The sequence below is a fragment of the Podarcis liolepis genome, assembly GCF_965112155.1.
Source record: "Podarcis liolepis genome assembly, chromosome: 2".
NCBI lineage: Eukaryota > Metazoa > Chordata > Lepidosauria > Squamata > Lacertidae > Podarcis > Podarcis liolepis.
In genome coordinates this window covers 119,466,365-119,485,452 of record NC_139555.1, presented here as the reverse complement: position 1 = coordinate 119,485,452, position 19,088 = coordinate 119,466,365, and the positions used below count along the sequence as shown (strand labels likewise).

At 41.8% G+C, this 19,088-nt stretch overlaps 1 protein-coding gene across 1 annotated transcript; it reads right to left on the bottom strand.

The window, feature by feature from the left end:
* Positions 1 to 215: 215 nt before the first annotated feature.
* Positions 216 to 8,343, bottom strand: LOC310701164 (vomeronasal type-2 receptor 26-like; the record flags this gene model as incomplete). The annotated part of the gene is made up of 6 exons (XM_083491565.1): positions 216 to 1,150; positions 2,235 to 2,361; positions 3,629 to 3,856; positions 4,259 to 5,071; positions 6,432 to 6,723; positions 8,129 to 8,343. 6 exons carry the CDS (start codon positions 8,341 to 8,343, stop codon positions 240 to 242), a joined length of 2,586 nt encoding a protein of 861 aa, XP_083347691.1. The 3' UTR covers positions 216 to 239.
* Positions 8,344 to 19,088: the final 10,745 nt, after the last annotated feature.

The following is a 19,088-nucleotide window of genomic DNA, read 5'->3' as shown; positions in this document are numbered from 1 at the left end:
GGGAGGGGGATGGGGGAGTCCTGAAAAGATGTTAATGAAAGTAAGGCTTTAATTGTAAAGGTTTATTTTTTCTTTTTCTTTTGTCTTTTCTTTTTTGAGTTCTGGAAATTTCAATAAATATGATTTAAAAACAAAACAAAACAAGATGAATGAAAAATGAAGAGCAAACTTTATCTAAGGAGATAAATTCATTCCCAAGGCAACTCTGTGGAGGAAAACAGTTATAAATAAGTAAAGAATCAGACAACAACTTTAGTTTTTGTGGCCAGGTGTTCCTTTGTGTTCAGATCAGGCCTCAGCATAATAATGTAGCATTTGGGAATGAAGATGCAGCCCAGAAGCCCAGCACTGGAAGCCAAGATAGAGAAGATCTGCACAGCTACCATGTATTTCCCCTTTGTGCTCAGGTAGGTGGGCACAAAGGAGACCCAAACGCTGCAGAAGACCAGCATGCTGAAGGTGATCAGCTTGGCTTCATTGAAGGCCCCAGGCAGCTTCCTGGCCACGAAAGCCACCGTGAAGCAGATGGCGGCCAGGAAGCCCATGTAACCCAGGGCAGCATAAAACATGGCAACAGACCCTTCATTGCATTGCAGGGTGATCTCTCCGGGCTGGGAATGCATGTCAGACTCTGGGAATGGGGGAGAGATACCCAGCCAAATGATGCAAATGACCATTTGGACACTGGAGCAGGAAAGGACAATGGAGTTGGCCAGACCTTTCCCTAACCATCTCCTCACCCTGTTCCCCGGCTTTGTGGCCAGGAAGGCCAGCACCACCATGATGGTTTTGGACAGCAAAGAAGATACAGCAACTGAGAAGATGGTGCTGAAGGCCGTTTGTCGAAGGAGGCAGGTGACTTTCCTGGGACGGCCAATGAAGAGGAAGGAGGACAAGAAGGACAGCAGGAGGGAGACAAGGAGGATGTAGGAGAGGTCCCTGTTGTTGGCTTTGACTATGGGAGTTTCCTTGTATTTAATGAAAATCCCTACAACAAAGCCTGTGGTTAAGGACAGGAAGAGAGCCAAAGAAGTCAGAAGAATCCCCAAATATTGTTTATATGATAGGAAGGTGATAATCCTCGGAATGCAGTGATCTCGGTCCTTGTTTGGATATTGTTCTTCTGGACATTTGGTGCAACGCTCTGTATCTGAGGAGGAGAAAAGGAATGGCTTTAGCTTTGCTTACAGACATATTCTATTACATGTCGAGAAATGCACTCATATGGGAGATATCAGAAAATGAGAATGTATTGTAAGAAAGGCAATCTTTTTGGTGCATTTCCTTATGCGATAGTTTTCGGGCAGTAACACTACTTCATTTCCATATTTCATTTCGCTTTTAATTTGTATACTGCCTTTCTATATTGCTATGCAGAAGAAGGGTTACAAGCTGAAGAAACAACAAAATAGACAGCAAAGATCACAGACGTAATACACACAAAAAAGTCATAATAAAAGCATAACTTTAAAATAAACAACATATCAAATTAAGCAAAATTCAATAATATTCAATAATAATACTAAGGAATAGTAAACAGTAAAATTTAATATCAGCAAATAATAAATAGCTAACACTTACCATGTACAATAAAGAATTACTAATGTATAATCAATAAAAAAAAGCAAGTCAAAATGAATAAAATACCACAAAACATGCAAACCATGTAAAAGTATCAAACTGAGAAACAAGGACACACAACTTATGATTTATTTATTTTTAATATCCTTGAACTCTTTGCTTCCAAGCTGCTACAGCTGTTCTCAAACTCCTTTCCTGGGATATCCAATAACGTCCTGCTTAAATCCAATAATTTGTAATTGTTCTACAATGCAATGGAATGGAATGTTCACCTAATTATTTTGATTATTGTGCCTCATGCTTTCTCTCTTTTAAATAAATTGAAATTTTCGGTATTTCTCATTAATTTTAAAGACAATTTAAATTCACTTTTGTGAGGGTGGTTCTGGTTCTCTGATCCTAGAAGGAATGGTATAAAGTAACCAAAGCTGTGCCTTATTGGCAGGGCAGGCTGAACCCAATTTGCATCCCAGAGATTGCTTCCTGCAAGTAATTTCTTTTGAATTACTTCCTGGGAGGGGGTTAAAAATGAAGAAATCAATAAAGGATCTGCATCCAAATATGTCTTTAGAATCTTCACAGAAAGTTTCTGGCCAATATGTTGCCCTATTCATATTCTCCCAACAAATTCCATCTCCTGTGGCGTCACCCACCTTCCTGTGTAGATATGGTCCCTTCCCCACACGGAACACAAGCGTAGCAGCAAACCGGCTTGTCTTCTTGAACCACCTTGGCATATCCTGGGCGACACCTTTTGGTACACCTGGCGTGAGGCACAGTCTAGCCATAAAGAACAGATGGCACATTAAAGGGGAAGTGTCAGCAATACTTGTGCATATGGAACTCACTCAGAGAGTCTGGAAAGAACCCTTCAGGGTCTCCAGTCATACAAGCAAGCACCCTTGATGTCAGGGGTGCCAACTTGAATAAAATATTGTGGGTGCCCAGGTAAGCCACACAACACATAATCAATGCCCATCAACTTTCCTAGGAGTTGGCTCCTATGGTTGATGTAGAACGGAAACCTCCCTCCTGTGTTTGCTTTTTAAACAATAACAATAACAATAGTTTATTTATACCCCACCCATCTGGCTGGGTTTCCCCAGCCACTCTGGGCGGCTTCCAACAAAAGATTAGGAATACATTAAAATATCAATCATTAAGAACTTCCCTAAACTTGACTGCCTTCAGATGTCTTATAAAAGTTAGGAAGTTGTTTATTTCCTTGACATCTGATGGGAGGGCGTTCCCTGTAACCTCACTTCTTGCAGGGAGGGAACCACCAGAAGGCCCTCGGAGCTGGACATCAGTATCCAGGCTGAACAATGGGGTTGGAGACGCTCCTTCAAATATATTGGGCTGAGGCAGTTTAGGTCTTTACAGGTCAGCACCAACACTTTGAATTGTGGCTTTCAAATGAGTGCAGGAAGCTCCCGCAGCCAATTGGAAGCTGTTCCTTGGTTTTCGAACAGTTTGGGGAGTTGAGCAGACTTCCGGAATGGATTAAGTTAAAGAACCAAAATTCCACTGTACTCGAATGAGCCCCTTGGAACGGCTCCTGCACAACCACCCTGACCTTCCGGAACTGGCATGCCAAGCAGCCTTACTCCCAAGCTCTCTGGATTGCTCACTGCGCTCCAGGATGCTCTTGCGTGGGCTCTGCAATGTTCTCATGAGATCTCGCAGGGCTGGGCTGGATTAGCCATTAAGCAAAATAAGTACATGCTTAGGGCATCCAGGTAAGGCGGGGACCACAGGAATTTTTCTGTTGCTGGATTTACCATGGACCATATTGTGCAGCTCAATCAGGTTCCACAAAAAAGGCTCCCACAATAAATCAAAAAATTACATACATACAAACATAAGTACATACATCTCTGTGTGTATCTGCACATGAAGAGCATTATACACGTTTAATAATTTACTTAATTAATTATAACAAAAGCATCAGCCAAACTTCCAAAAGATTATACTTGAATTCCTCTTGGAAATATTCAACAGAATACTAGATCTTCATGTGTATCATGTGGAATAAAGGGGCTCTTACCTGGTTGAACCTCTTGGGCCACACAATAGCTTCTGGGTTAATGGTGAGCTTGAAGTCAGTGGATGCCTCTCTCTCTATACTCCCAATTTTCACTCTAACACAAGACTCATTGGGAAGCACCACCCAATTCTCAATATCAAACATGATTGGCAGCTCCCCATTCTCACCCAAATACAGTCCGCCCATGGAAGTGTTCAACAACCGGGTTTCTCTTAAGAAAGGGTGAAGCTGGAACGACAGGGAAAACACCAGCATTTCAAAGCATTTTGGACATCTCATCCCTTGTTCCTTTGAGCTCCTAACTCCTGGCATACCTGGCCTCGTTGGAATTTACGGAGGATTAAACATCCAAACTTAGAAAGCATTTTAGATGCCTCATCCCTGCTTCCTTGGAACTCAAAACCCCTGTTGTGCCACAACTTATCCTACTGGCAAGACTAAACAGACACCCTCCAGGTGGAGGGATGTCTGCTTTTAATTTGTTTTCACTTCTTATACTTTTATTATATGGTCTTAGGTTTTTTATTGCAGTAGACCACCTTGATATTGCATTCGTGTCTAAATCAATGTGAATGATTATTGCAGAGTTGGTAGAAAGAACTTTGATTTCTAGAAAGGGAAAGGAAATACCTGCCATGGCTGTAGCCTTTGACATGCCACCTGGTCTCCTCCACCCGCCATCAACATCTGCTTTGATCTGGATGAACTGGCAACATTTAAAGCATGTGCCATGATTTGGACACTGAAGTATGTTCTGTGGCTGTCTTGAGACAGAACAGTCTGCAGCTCCTCTTCAGACGGCACCTCCGGATTCTCCACATCTCTGCATCTTGTCCAACCTCTCACAGCGAGGACATGCTTTGAGTATGAACAACTAAATGCTTTTTGCCGAAACAGATTAAAAAGATGGGACTCTGATTTACAACAGTCACGTTTGCTCCTTATTTTGGTCTTCATTACAAAGGAGAATGAACCATGGATATACTTCAAGTTCTTGGGACCGTAAAGCAAATACATGTCAATATCTTGAAAAGCTGTTGTGAGCCATACTTTTGACCCAAGTTCTTGTTTCCAAAGTACTTCTTCTAGTGTCATGAGGATACGCAGTGCTGTATGACTGTTTACATAGTAAAGGAATACATTGGTCTGTCTCCGTAGGGCAATTAATTCACTTTGTGTGAACCTCCCAGGTTCAGTCCTTTCTGGTATTGTTACTGAAAAGGCAACACAAATTCCATTGCTGGCCATCAGAGATGTCAAGGCACTCAAGAACTTTTCTCCATTCTCATTCTCTGGAGCAAAGAGGCCAATCCACGTCCATCCAAAGTGCTGGAGCATCTTTACAATCCCCAAGTACTGAACTTCTCCATTGGGGACCGTACGGTAGACAAAAGGAACTTTGGTGTTCTCGTCAACAACCCCAGGTACAAAGCCATAACTAATCTGGTGGGGAAGAAAAAATATAGTGTTTCATTTTCAGAGCAAAGTACAGGATTAGCCACAACAGCAGCAAGAATACTTATTGCAAAGTATTGGAAGACACAAGACCTACCCACTCTGGAAGAATGGCAGATGAAGGTGATGGACTACATGGAATTGGCGGAAATGACTGGCCGACTCCGAGACCAGGGAGAAGAGTCGGTGGAAGAAGATTGGAAGAAATTTAAAGACTATTTACAGAAATACTGCAAAATTAATGAATGTTAGAATGATGTTGGAATGAAGCTAGGTGGTTTAAGCAGTAATGCCATAAAGGTGTGTGTAAAAAAGGATTGATAAGAGATGTAAATTTAAAGTTATAGTATGTTAAGTTAAAGGATCATGAGAAAACAAAGAGGGAAAGAAATTGCTGACTTAAATAATTGAAATGGAATACAAAAAAGGGAGGTATGAGGAGGTCAGGGAAACAAGGATATGAATTCTAACATGTACACTCTAGGAATGTTGTCATTGACTGCTCCTGTGTTTACATCCCACATACCCCTTCTCAGGGAATACAACATATACAAAACATAAACAACTTTATTCAACCACCCAGAGTCCCAGCTTGACACGTAGATTCTGGAAACTCTCTCTTGGTAGGGGTTTCGTCAGGATGTCAGCAGTCATCTCTTGGGTGCTGCAGTAGGATAGTTCCACAAGTCCATCCTGGATCATCTGGCGTATGTAGTGGTATTTAACCCCAATGTGTTTTGTTCTGGCGAATCTGGTGTATCTGAAGAAGTGTGCATGCACACGAAAGCTCATACCAAGAACTAACTTAGTTGGTCTTTAAGGTGCTACTGGAAGGAATTTTTTTATTAAGGATATGAATGTAAGCTATGGAAAGATTGATCTATTTTTGATCTATTTTTCTTTTTTCTTTTTAAGTGTCTTTTATTCTTTTAATTTGTATTTTGTATTCTGTATTTTTCCTGTATTTTTACTTCTTGTTTTTGTGTAATTATTTTTTCCCTGAAATTTTAATAAATATCATTTAAAAAAACCCACAAATATCGTGCTGACTAGGACTGATTTTGAAACTTTAGGCAGTTTCAAAACTAGCAAAGTCTCTGTGTTGAAGAATCATAGAATTGTAGAGTTGGAAGCTACCCTGAGGTTCATGTTGTCTTCCCCCCTGCAATGCAGCTGTCCCATACGGGGATCAAGCCTGCAACCTTGACATTGGCAGCACCACACTCTAACCAACTGAGCTATCTAGCTTAACATAGTTCAGGATTTTCATTTGACTCTGCTGACGATACAGTGAATTTATTCTGCTGTTGAACCCCTTTTGTGTCCCTCCATGCCCCACCCTTCATACCTGTGGGATTTTGTACAGGCCTGACGTGGTTGAAATCACTTTGGAGATGATGGAATTGGCTCCTTCAAGAACAGACAAGATGTTATTCCATTTTCCACAGCGATAGTTTGGAATATTGCTTTCCCCACCTGCAAGCAGGTCTAGCATGGCATCAGAAGTGATCCTTGCATTGTAATAGTTCTCATAGAGGCTGTAGCCCAGAGTGATGTTGGGTAAGAGCCTGGGATCCTGGTTGATCTCTTGGATGGTGAACAAGAAGGACAAGATATGCCAGTAGAACCTAAATGACAATCTGTAAGAAATCAATCAAATAAAATGTGTCAAACCATTCACCACTTAATGAAAATAAATAGTATTTGATTCCCTAAATCATGGTCTGCATTAGGGCTGCCATACACACATAGCAGGAAGACAGCAGTTGGAAACAGTGTGTGGGTGGAAATCACTGGAATTTCCTTTAAAATAACTCAGAAACTTTGCCAATAAATCTTTTTGGTCTGGATTTTCACTTGTTGCAACATGGGGACTCTGGTCTGTATGTTTGTTTGAAGGGTGAGAAGAGACATATCCTTCTTACAAGATGAAAATCCATTTGCCACTTAAGAATTAAAATATAAGGATTTCTCAAGAGGAGAAATCCCCGAATGTGTGAGAAATATGGGGACATGGCTGCTAAGGCTAGTATTGGCTGCTTCAAAGGAGTTGCATAAAGAGCCAACTGCAATGGAGAGCTAAGTCTGTTTAGAAGCTCTATTTGATTAGTATGGCTTAATTTCAATAGGCATGATTAGGATTGGGCTGTTCTTTAATAAAGGCCAGTTCCAACCAGTCCTCCAGTGAAACAAACAATCAGAAGGATATATTTCCTTCAGTCTACTTAAACTAACATTTCATCCAGGAGGATAGTTTCCTTGTCATTCATATTTCTCCCTGTGGGAACTGTTCAATGACATTGCAATGCCAGTCGCAGACACTTATTCTGCTGATATCTTCTGGGAGGTTATTTCAGACAGGGAAGGGATGGAATCAAATGCCCTCCCAAATATCAGCACAAAAGACATCTGTTTTGGTTGTTTAAATATGTTTTGTTTTGGTTTTCAACAGTAACACTATAAACTTAACAAGAACAGCAAACACAACACTTAGAGTATATGTTATTGGAAGTAACCTTAAGGTACATACATAATAGGCTCACTGGTTAATTAGTCCTCTCCATAGAGATACATGTGTTATAGGGGGTTGCAATAATTGTGCTGGCTTCTTAATGTGATCTGTAAAGAACAACCACATGCTTAAAAATGCTTTTTCCCATACACCTGCATACCAGGAACACAAAGTAGGATTTTCTCCAGTGTCCCACTCATCTCATGAATACAGGTGTGATCATTCAGTGAATCATTTTGATGCCTGATCAGGTTCATTTATACACTTGTGTTCTTCAACAAGCAACACAGCAGCACAGAAGGTAAAAACAGAGCACGTCTGGGAACATGCAACCCACTAGCTGCTGCGAAACTCAAGTTCCCTTCAGCCCTTGCCAGCATAGCCAGTGATCGGGGGTTATGGGAGCTGTAGTTCTGCAACATCTGGAAGACCACAGAGTCCTCACCCCTAAAATGGAGACTATTTCCCTAGTAAACAGGAGCCATTGGGGTGCAGGAGAAAAACGTGACGTCCTTCTGCATATAATTACTTACTCATCCTTAAACCTGGTTAATGGGGGCTGCGAAAAGATGTATGGAAGTTGTAGATTAAACATATTTGGAGTTATTATCCCGCCAATGAGGAAGTCGCCAGTCTGGAAATAATTCTGTGCTTTGATTCCTTCCCGGATTGGATTCAAGGGGCATTTTGCCTTCAGATTTCCACAGGATTCAAGCAAAATGAGCAGCATCAGCATCTGGGATCTCATTCTGACTGACTGCTACACCTCTCTTGTGAGTGTTCCTCTCTCCCCCATAGCCAGCTACATCAGAAAAAACCGCAAAACTCTTAATTATCCAATATGGGTAGTGCTCAGCGATAGCTTCAGAGCCATTAAACCTCACACAGATGTATCCCACCCCCCTTACTCTTAATCATGACTCAGTCTGTCTCTGACACAGGTGATCTTCTGGCCAACAACTTTTCCCTCAGGAACAAGGCAGAATAAATTACTATGATGTTGATAATTATAAGGCGAAGGAAGTTCATCTCTGCAACAACCTGAAGTTTCTGTGTGGCCTGAGGGGCAGGAGCAGAATTGGAGATAAACATGTTTTGGAGGAAACAAAGTTTCTGCTCCAAAGTTTGACATGGGTCACGTGGTGAGTGAGAGTTTGGCCTGAACTTTGCTGCTGACAAGAGCATTAGAAGAGTCCTGCTGCTGATTCAGTTCAAAGCTTAATCCAGTGCAGTATCTTGTTGCACCCAGTGGCCAATCAGACATTTCTGGGATCCACCCAAGCTGATGGCAATAGAGTTGATCCCAGCAACTGACATTCAGAGATATGCAGCCTCTGATCCTGGAAGTCATGTGTCTTTTCAAAGTGTCTCAGTTAGCAGCTGAAACAAAATAAAAAAAATCCTTCCAGTAGCACCTTACACACCAAGTTTGCTATTGGTATGAGCTTTTGTGTGCATGCATAGGTAAAGGTAAAGGGACCCCTGACTATTAGGTCCAGTCGTGGCTGACTCTGGGGTTGTGGCGCTCATCTCGCTTTATTGGCCGAGAGAGCCGGCGTACAGCTTCCGGGTCATGTAGCCAGCATGACTAAGCCGCTTCTGGCCAACCAGAGCAGTGCACGGAAACGCCATTTACCTTCCTGCCGGAGCGGTACCTATTTATCTACTTGCATTTTGATGTGCTTTCGAACTGCTAGGTTGGCAGGAGCAGGAACCAAGCAACAGGAGCTCACTCCGTCATGGGGATTCGAACTGCCAACCTTCTGATTGGCAAGTCCTAGACTCTGTGGTTTAAGCCACAGCGCTACCCGTGTCCCGTGCATGCACACTTCTTCACTCTTTCCTGTGTCAGTCACTTTCTCCATTGCGCTACAGTATGAAAAAAATTGCTTCCTATTTTCTATCTAGATTCTCCAAGTGGATTCTTCCGTGGATGCCTCTTTGAGTAATAATGTTTCAGGAAAAACCTATCCTTTTTCGCTTTCTCCATGGTTTTATGCATCTCTATTACGTTCCACTTTTACAGTCTTCGTTCCTTAACCAGGGTCTACCAACCTTTTTAAGCCCCTAAAAACAACTGGATATTTTATATTTCGAAGCTGTAAGAGGAAGTGGGGAAAAGCATAATTCTTTCCAACCTTCTTCAGTTCCATGTCATTTTCAAGGGATTAATATTTGTGGAGTTTACTGCAGCCCTCAGGAAAATGCTATCTGGGATCCAGATTGTTTTTTAATCCCAACAACAACCTGTGTTTCCACTCAAGATTCAGAGGGGTGGGGACATTCAACTCTACAATTGTACAACTGTACAAAGGCCTCAGCTTATTTATAGCATCTTTATTTTGCTTTTTGGCCAATCTCCCACTGTAGCTTACAAATATCGATCCTAAAACAGCCTATGTCCTCAAGCATATAATTTTAAAAGACTTGGATGATGATAATAATAATAATAATAATAATAATAATAATAATAATAATAATAATAATAATAATTTTTATTTATATCCCACCCTCCCCAGCCGAAGCCAGGCTCAGAGAGGCTTACAACAATAAAAGTAGCACAGCATTCTAAAATCAATTCATTTAAAAATCAATTCAAATCAAATTAATGGCAACCATTGGGCGAGAATTCTGTGAGGATTACCAAAGGAGTGGGTCAGACTGTGCCTTGGCCAAACGCCTGGTGGAACAGCTCTGTCTTGCAGGCCCTGCAGAAAGATGTCAAGTCCCGCAGGGCCCTAGTCTCTTGGGACAGGGTGTTCCACCAGATCGGGGCCACAGCCGAAAAATTCCTGGCTCTGGTTGAGGCCAGCCTAACCTCCCTGTGGCCCGGGACCTCCAAGATGTTTTTATTTGAAGACCAAAAGGAGCAAAAGGAAAAGAGTTTGGAAACTCCTCTCAGCCTCCACAAACAGTGGTCAGGATGATAGGAGCCGGAGTCCAGCAGCACCTGAAGGGCCACGGTCTCCCTATGCCTGAAATTGAGGCATCAGATCAAGGCCTGCATTTTAAAATGAGCTTAAAAAATATATTTGTAAATGTTTGTATTTCTCATGCCAGGCAGAAACCAGCTGGCTAAGTACTTTGGCAGATTTTTATCTTCCTAAACAGGGCCCCTCTGATCTATAGCAGTGCCTCAGGGTTGTAAAAGGAAATTACAGGCTGGGAGCAAAAGGTCACACTGACCATACAAATTACAGAATACAATCAAGCTGCAAAAAACACTAATTAAGAGTTGGTAAATAGTGAAATTTATTGTTTAACAGATAATACCATGTGCCTCCCATCAGACTCAAGCCACATCTTCCTAAGGTTAAAGGGCAAGAGCTAATAGAAAAAGCAGCTGGCTTGAAAGGGGGGGTGTAAATTTAAGGGGTTGCTTTTGGAAACTGTTTTTTACTAAGTTCCTTTCCTTCTAAAAATCTATCTATGTTATGTATGAAATATATTGGCTTAAATGTAATTATGCAAAGGATTTAGAAAGTAAGAAATGTTAGATTCTTATGTTAGATTCTTATTTCATTGATGGTGTGTGAGAAGGTGAACCCAAGATCTCTCTTTAAGATAAAAATTAAAACCATTAGCCATCTGTTCTGGAGTGAATAGGGCAATAGGGCAATAGGACAAAGATGATCTGATAATTAAGGTGCCTGGTCGAGGCAAATGTAAGATATATGGCTACTTGTCTGCCATTTATGGATAGAAGGAAATATAGCTCTTTGTCTCCCATGAAAGGTAATAGGAAATGGGTGTATCTTTTATGATTGGTTCTAGCAAACAGCCAATAGGAATTTCAACCAGGCTGATTGGACAGAGGCAGCCAAAGGAGGAGCAAGGGGGCTGGGCTGAGGAAATATAAGGGCTGGCCATCAGGGCTGGAGTGGGCAGAGTTTGGTATCCATATACCATTGTGTCTCTCATTTATTTGTCTGACAAATAAATTATTATTTTAATTTCTCTATTGCTGCGTTGAATATTTCATTCCAGCTAAGCAGGGTGCTACAAAATAAGAACTATTTCCCTGTTAAAGGGAACCATTGAAGCAGTGGTGGAGAAGCATGATATCCATGATGTATTTAATTATTTACACTTTAAGCTTGGTTACTGGGGGCTGGGAAAAGTTATATGGAAGTTGCTCAGCAAAGCTTGTTGGAGATATGATTCCGCTAATGAGGACGTCTCAAGGCCGCGAGTAAATCTGCACTTCATTTTCTTCCCTCGTCAAATTTAAGGAGCACTTTGCTTTCAGCTTCCCACAGACTTGTCATGTGACAAAGACACATGAGAGCAGAAGCAGCAAAGCAGGCTGGGAAGTGCTGGGACTGCACAGTCATTTGGGCCTGCTAAAGTTATTCAGGCCTAACTGCTAACTGTTGGGTAACTCTGACATGTGACAAAGTAGCCAGTTTCTCTTTTGTGCTCTCTGTAAGAAATCAGAGTCTGTCTGCTTCGGTTGTGAGCAGAGTCAGTATGTAATCTCAGTCAAACTGTTTGGAACCATGTTGTTTATGAAGAAGTTTATTTTAACTTAGTAAAGCTTTTATTCTTTAAAACTCTGCATTATTAATTTACGCTGCGCATCAAGACTTGATGGGGCATTAGAAGCAGAGGTAGCAGCAGAAGCCCCAGCAGGGAGGTCATTCTGGCTTGGCCTCCTACAACTCTATTTTGACCTCTCCTTTCTCCCCCATAGCCAGTTAATCAGAAGAAGTCAACGCCCTCCAGCACAGTGTGATATGTATACCCTCATGCTTCCTTGGCTTCTGATGTCTGGGCAATTGCCAGAGATCTCTCTTTAGCTTTGGGAATAATAATTCACTATCATTTTTATAATCAAAAGGGGAAGAAAGTTCCCAGGATCTCTACATGGTTCAAGGGGCAGGGACAGAGCTGGAAAAATATGTTTACACCAAATCACAGATGTGGCTTGAACATGAGTCACTTGCATTTTGGGCATGAGTTTGGCTTGACCTTTGCTAAGAACAGCCCTGCTGGTTTAGTCCAAACTCCCATCTAGTCCTGCAACACAGTGGCCAATCAGACATTGCTGAGAAGCTCACAAGCAGGGCATGAAAGCAATGGGCCTTGCCAGGCACTGGTCACCAGCGACTGGCATTGGGGGGAAGTAACTATTCACTGCATGATTCAATATTTTGTTTGCTCACAATCTCCCAACCTTCCGATTCATTGGTTGTCTATGAGTGCTGGTGCTATATAAGAGAGGGAGGCAAAAAGGATGGATCCTGCCCTTCTCCAGAAGCTCAGTGCAAATAAGTGAGAGGTCTGCTCCATGGGGTGAATGGAGACTACCCCACCAATCATTGTCTCTGGCTCCAGCTATCGTGGTGCCCCTTTCACTCCCACCAAACAGACAGCTGCCACATCCGTTTGTTGATGCCAACCTTGAAAATCCTAAATGACATTGGCCCTGTATATCTAAAGGAGCGTCTCCACACCCATCGTCCAGACCAGATACTGAGGTCCAGCTCCGAGGGCCTTAAGAAGGTTCATTCAAGCATTAATACACTCAAATGAGATTCCATTTTTCAGTTGCTGTTTTTAATATTAGAAGAATTTCAAGTTACACTAAGTTATTATTTAGGCTTAGGTTATGAACTCAGGAAGAAAGGAAGGTGGGTCATGTCAAAGTACAAACTGGATATGGTAGAGAAGGATAATTATGTATGAAGAGGGAGGCTGCACTCTGTGTAACTCTACAGGTAGGGATATCCCTAAAAGTTGTAAGTCCAGAAACACTCCAAGCATGTGATTCAATGATTCCCTTTCATCATTCAAGATGAATGAAAAATGAAGAACAAACTTTATCTAAGGAGATACATTCCTTCCCAAGGCAATTCTGTGTGTTTCATTACTACTGTGGTGGAATACAGCTATAAATATGTTAAGAATCAGACAACAACTTTAGTTTTTGTGGCCAGGTGTTCCTTTGTGTTCAGATTCGGTCTCAGCACAATAATGTAGCATTTGGGAATGAAGATGCAGCCCAGAAGCCCAGCACTAGAAGCCAAGATAGAGAAGATCTGCACAGCTACCATGTATTTCCCCTTTGTGCTCAGGTAGGTGGGCACAAAGGAGACCCAAACGCTGCAGAAGACCAGCATGCTGAAGGTGATCAGCTTGGCTTCATTGAAGGCCCCGGGCAGCTTCCTGGCCAGGAAAGCCACCGTTAAGCAGATGGCAGCCAGGAAGCCCATGTAACCCAAGGCAGCATAAAACATGGCAACAGACCCTTCATTGCATTGCAGGGTGATCTCTCCAGCCTGGGAATGCTTGTCAGAGTCTGGGAATGGGGGAGAGATGCCCAGCCAAATGATGCAAATGACCATTTGGACACTGGAGCATGAAAGGACAATGGAGTTGGCCAGACTTTTCCCTAACCATCCCCTCACCCTGTTCCCCGGCTTTGTGGCCAGGAAGGCCAGCACCACCATGATGGTTTTGGACAGCAAAGAAGATACAGCAACTGAGAAGATGGTGCTGAAGGCCGTTTGTCGAAGGAGGCAGGTGACTTTCCTGGGACGGCCAATGAAGAGGAAGGAGGACAAGAAGGACAGCAGGAGGGAGACAAGGAGGATGTAGGAGAGGTCCCTGTTGTTGGCTTTGACTATGGGAGTTTCCTTGTATTTAATAAAGATCCCTACAACAAAGCCTGTGGTTAAGGACAGGAAGAGAGCCAAAGACGTCAGGAGAATCCCCAAATATTGTTTATATGATAGGAAGGAGATAATCCTCGGAATGCAGTGATCTCGGTCCTTGTTTGGATATTGTTCTTCTGGACATTTGGTGCAACGCTCTGCATCTGAGGAGGAGAAAAAGAATGGCTTTGGCTTTGCTTACACATATATTCTATTACATGTTGAGAAATGCACTCACATGGGAGATATCAGAAAATGAGCATGTGAATTTCATAACGCGATAGCTTTCGGGCACTAACACTGCTTTATTTCCATGTTTCATTTCACTTTTAATTTGTATACTGCCTTTCTATATTGCTATGCAAAAGGAGGGTTACAAGCTGAAGAAACAACAAAATAGACAGCAAAGATCACAGTAGTAGATAGGTAGCCGTGTTGGTCTGCCATAGTCAAAATAAAAAAATTCCTTCCAGTAGCACCTTAAAGACCAACTAAGTTAGTTCTTGGTATGAGCTTTCTTTGCTGCCACATACACCCGGACAACACCATTACTGGCCCCAACAACATCACACATACCATCTCAGGACTATTTAATTGCTCATCGTCTAACATTGTGTATGCCATCAAATGCCAACAGTGTCCTTCAGCTCTCTATATTGGACAAACAGGCCAAACCTTACGCCAAAGAATAAACGGACATAAATCTGACATCAAGAATCACAAAACAGAGAAACCAGTAAGAGAACACTTCAATCTCCCAGGACATTCTATACAAGATCTCAAAGTAGCTGTTTTACTACAAAGGAATTTCAGAAACAGACTGGAAAGAGAAACTTAAAACAATGGAAAAACCTGGGCTGAACAAAGACATTGGATTCTTATCTCACTATACATGACTATACCATTTCTCACCTTCTCACCCCTTGCCTTTTCCTGTAAGACCTATTACAGTCGTTAAGAGTCGTCAACAGGCTCTCCCAGCTATCTGCCTATCTCCCATTCCCACCACCCTTCTGAGTAACACCCCTCCCCACCTTCTCACTATATAGAAGGATCTGGCAACTTCTGTTTCAGTGTATCTGAAGAAGTGTGCATGCACACGAAAGCTCATACCAAGAACTAACTTAGTTGGTCTTTAAGGTGCTACTGGAAGGAATTTTTTTATTTTAGCAAAGATCACAGACGTTGCACACACACACAAAGTCATAATAAAAGCATATCTTTAAAGTAAACAACATGTCAAATTAAGCAAAATTTAAGAATATTCAATAATAATACTAAGGAATAGTAAACAGTAAAATTTAATATCAGCTAACACTTATCATGTACAATAAAGAATTACTAATGTATAAATAAAAAATCAGCAAGTCAAAATGAATAAAATACCACAAAACATGCAAACCATGTAAAAGGATCAAACTGAGAAGCAAGGACACACAACCTATGATTTATTTATTTATAATAACTCCTAAGCTGCTACAGCTGTTCTCAAACTCCTTGTCTGGGATATCCAATAACTTCCAGCTGAAATCGCATATTTTTTAATTGTTCTACAATGGAATGGAATGGAATGTTCACCTAATTTTTATTACTATTTTGCATCATGCTTTCTCTATTTTAAATAAATATTTGTTATTTTCACTATTTCTCATTTATTTTGAAGACATTTTTATTTTCCTTTTATGTGGGTGGTTCTGGTTCTGTGATCCTAGAAGGCATGGTACAAAATAGCCAAAGCAGTGCCATATGGGCAGGGCAGGCTGAACCGAATTTGCATCCCAGAGATTGCTTCCTGCGAGTCATTTCTTTCAAATTACTTCCTGGAAGGGGGTTAAAAATGAAGAAATCAAGAAAGGATCTGCATCCAAATATGTCTTTAGAATTTTCACAGAAATTTCTGACCAATATATTGCCCTATTCATATTCTCCCAACAAATTCCATCTCCTGTGGTGTCACCCACCTTGCCGTGTAGATATGGCCCCTTCTGCACACGGAACGCAAGCGAAGCAGCAAACCGGTTTGTCTTCTTGAACCACCTTGGCATATCCTGGGCGACACCTTTTGGTACACCTGGCGTGAGGCACAGTCTAGCCATAAAGAAAAGATGCCATATTAAAAAGGAAGTGTGAGCAATATTTGTGCATGTGGAACTCACTCTGGAGTCTGGAAAAAACCCAGCAGGGTCTCCAGCCCCACAAGAAAGCACCCTTGATGTCAGGGGTGCCAACTTGAATAAAATATTGTGGGGGCCCAGGTAAGCCGCACAACACATAATTGATGCCCATCAACTTTATGGGGCCCCAGCCCCCTCAAATATTTTATTGTGGGGCCAAATACCCCACAGCTCCTAGGAGTTGGCTCCTATGCTTAAAGTAGAAACGAAGCCTCCCTGCTGTGTTTGCTTTTTAAATAATAACAATAACAACAACAATTTATTTATACCCCACCCATCTGGCTGGGTTTCCCCAGCCACTCTGGGCGGCTTCCAACAATAGATTAGAAATACATTAAAACATCAATCATTAAGAACTTCCCTAAACAGGGATGCTTTCTCCCTCCTGCACAACCACCCTGACCTTCCGGAACTGGCATGCCAAGCAGGCCTTACTTCCAAGCTCTCTCTTTTGCTCACTGGGCTCCAGGATGCTCTTGCGTGGGCTCTGCGATGTTCTCATGAGATCTCGCAGGGCCGGGCTGGATTAGCCATTAAGCAAAATAAGTACGTGCTTAGGGCATCCAGGGAAGGTGGGCACCACAGGAATTTTTCTGTTGCTGGATTTACCATGGACCATATTGTGCAGCTCAATCAGGTTCCACAAAAAAAGGCTCCCACAATAAATGAAAAAATTACATACAAACAAACAAATAAACACAAATACATACATACATGTGTGTGTCTGTATCTGCACATGAAGAGTATTATACACATTTAATAATTTACTTAATTAATTATAATGAAAGCATCAGCCAAACTTCCCAAAGATTATACTTGAATTCCTCTTAGAAATATTCAACAGATTACTAGATCTTCATGTGTATCATGTGGAATAAAGGGGCTCTTACCTGGTTGAACCACTTGGGCCACACAATAGCTTCTGGGTTAATGGTGAGCTTGAAGTCAGTGGATGCCTCTCTCTCTATACTCCCAATTTTCACTCTAACACTAGAGTCATTGGGAAGCACCACCCAGTTCTCAATATCAAACATGATTGGCAGCTCCCCATTCTCAGCCAAATACAGTCCGCCCATGGAAGTGTTCAACAACCGGGTTTCTCTTAAGAAAGGGTGAAGCTGGAATGACAGGGGAAACACCAGCATTTCAAATCATTTCAAATCATTTTGGACATCTCATCCCTTCCCCTTTGAGCTCCAAAGTCCTGGCATACCTGGCCTCATTGGAATTTACGGAGGACTAAACACCCAAACTTAGAAAGCATTTTAGATGCCTCATCTCTGCTTCCTTGGATCTCAAAACCCCTGTTGTGCCACAACTTCTCCTACTGGCAAGACTAAACAGACACCCTCCAGGTGGAAGGATGTCTGTTTTTACTTGTTTTGGCTTGTTTTGGCTTTGTTTTTTATTGCAGTAGACCACCTTGATATTTTATGAAGTACACATTATACATATATATCCATCCATCCAGCAGGAACCTAAAAAGAGAATCTAAATCTAAATAAATAAAACAAAAACCTTTTCCTCACTGTTGCATTCGTGTCTAAATCAGTGAGCATGATTATTGTAGAGTTGGTGGAAAGAACTTTGATTTCTAGAAAGGGAAAGGAAATACCTGCCATGGCTGTAGCCTTTGACATGTCAACTGGTCTCCTCCACCCGCCATCAACATCTGCTTTGATCTAGATGAACAGGCAACATTTAAAGCTTGTGCCATGATATGGACACTGAAATATGTTCTGTGGCTGTCTTGAGACAGAACACTCTGCAGCTCCTCTTCAGACGGCACCTCCGGATTCTCCACATCTCTGCATCTTGTCCAACCTCTCACAGTGCGGACGTGCTTTGTGTATGAACAACTAGATGCTTTTTGCTGAAAAAGATTAAGAAGATAGGACTCTGATTTACAGCAGTCACGTTTGCTCCTTAGTTTGGTCTTCATTACCATTGAGAATGAACCATGGATATACTTCAAGGACTTGGGAAGTAAGAATAAATTCATGTCAAGGTCTTGAAAAGCTGTTGTGAGCCATACTTTTGGCCGAATTTGTTTCTCCAGTTCTTGTTGTAGTTTCATGATGAAACCCAGTGCCGTATGAATGTTTACATAGTAAATGAATACATTGGTCTGTCTCCCTAGGGCAATTAATTCACTTAGTGTGAACCTCTCAGGTTTATTGTTTTCAGGTATTCTTACTGAAAAGGCAACACAAATTCCATTGCTGGCCATCAGAGATGTCATGGCACTCAAGAACCTTTCTCCATTCTCACTGTCTGGAGCAAAAAGGCTGATCCACGTCCATCCGAAATGCTGGAGAATCTTTACAATCCCTGTGTACTGAACATCTTCATTGGGGATCGTACGGTAGACAAAAGGGACTTCAGTGTTTTCATCAACAACCACAGATACAAAGCCATAACTGATCTGGAGTGGGGAAGAAAAAGTATAGTGTTTCATTTTCAGAGCAAAGTACAGGATTAGCCTGAAATATTTAATACCTAACAAATATTTTGCTAGTTTAATTTATTTTGCTGCCTGGGGCTGATAATTTTACTTTGAAACTTTGGGCAGTTGCAAAACTAGCAAAATCTCTGTGCTGAAAAACAATAGAATTGTAGAGTTGGAAGTGACCCTGAGGTTCATCTTGTCCTACAACCTTGAC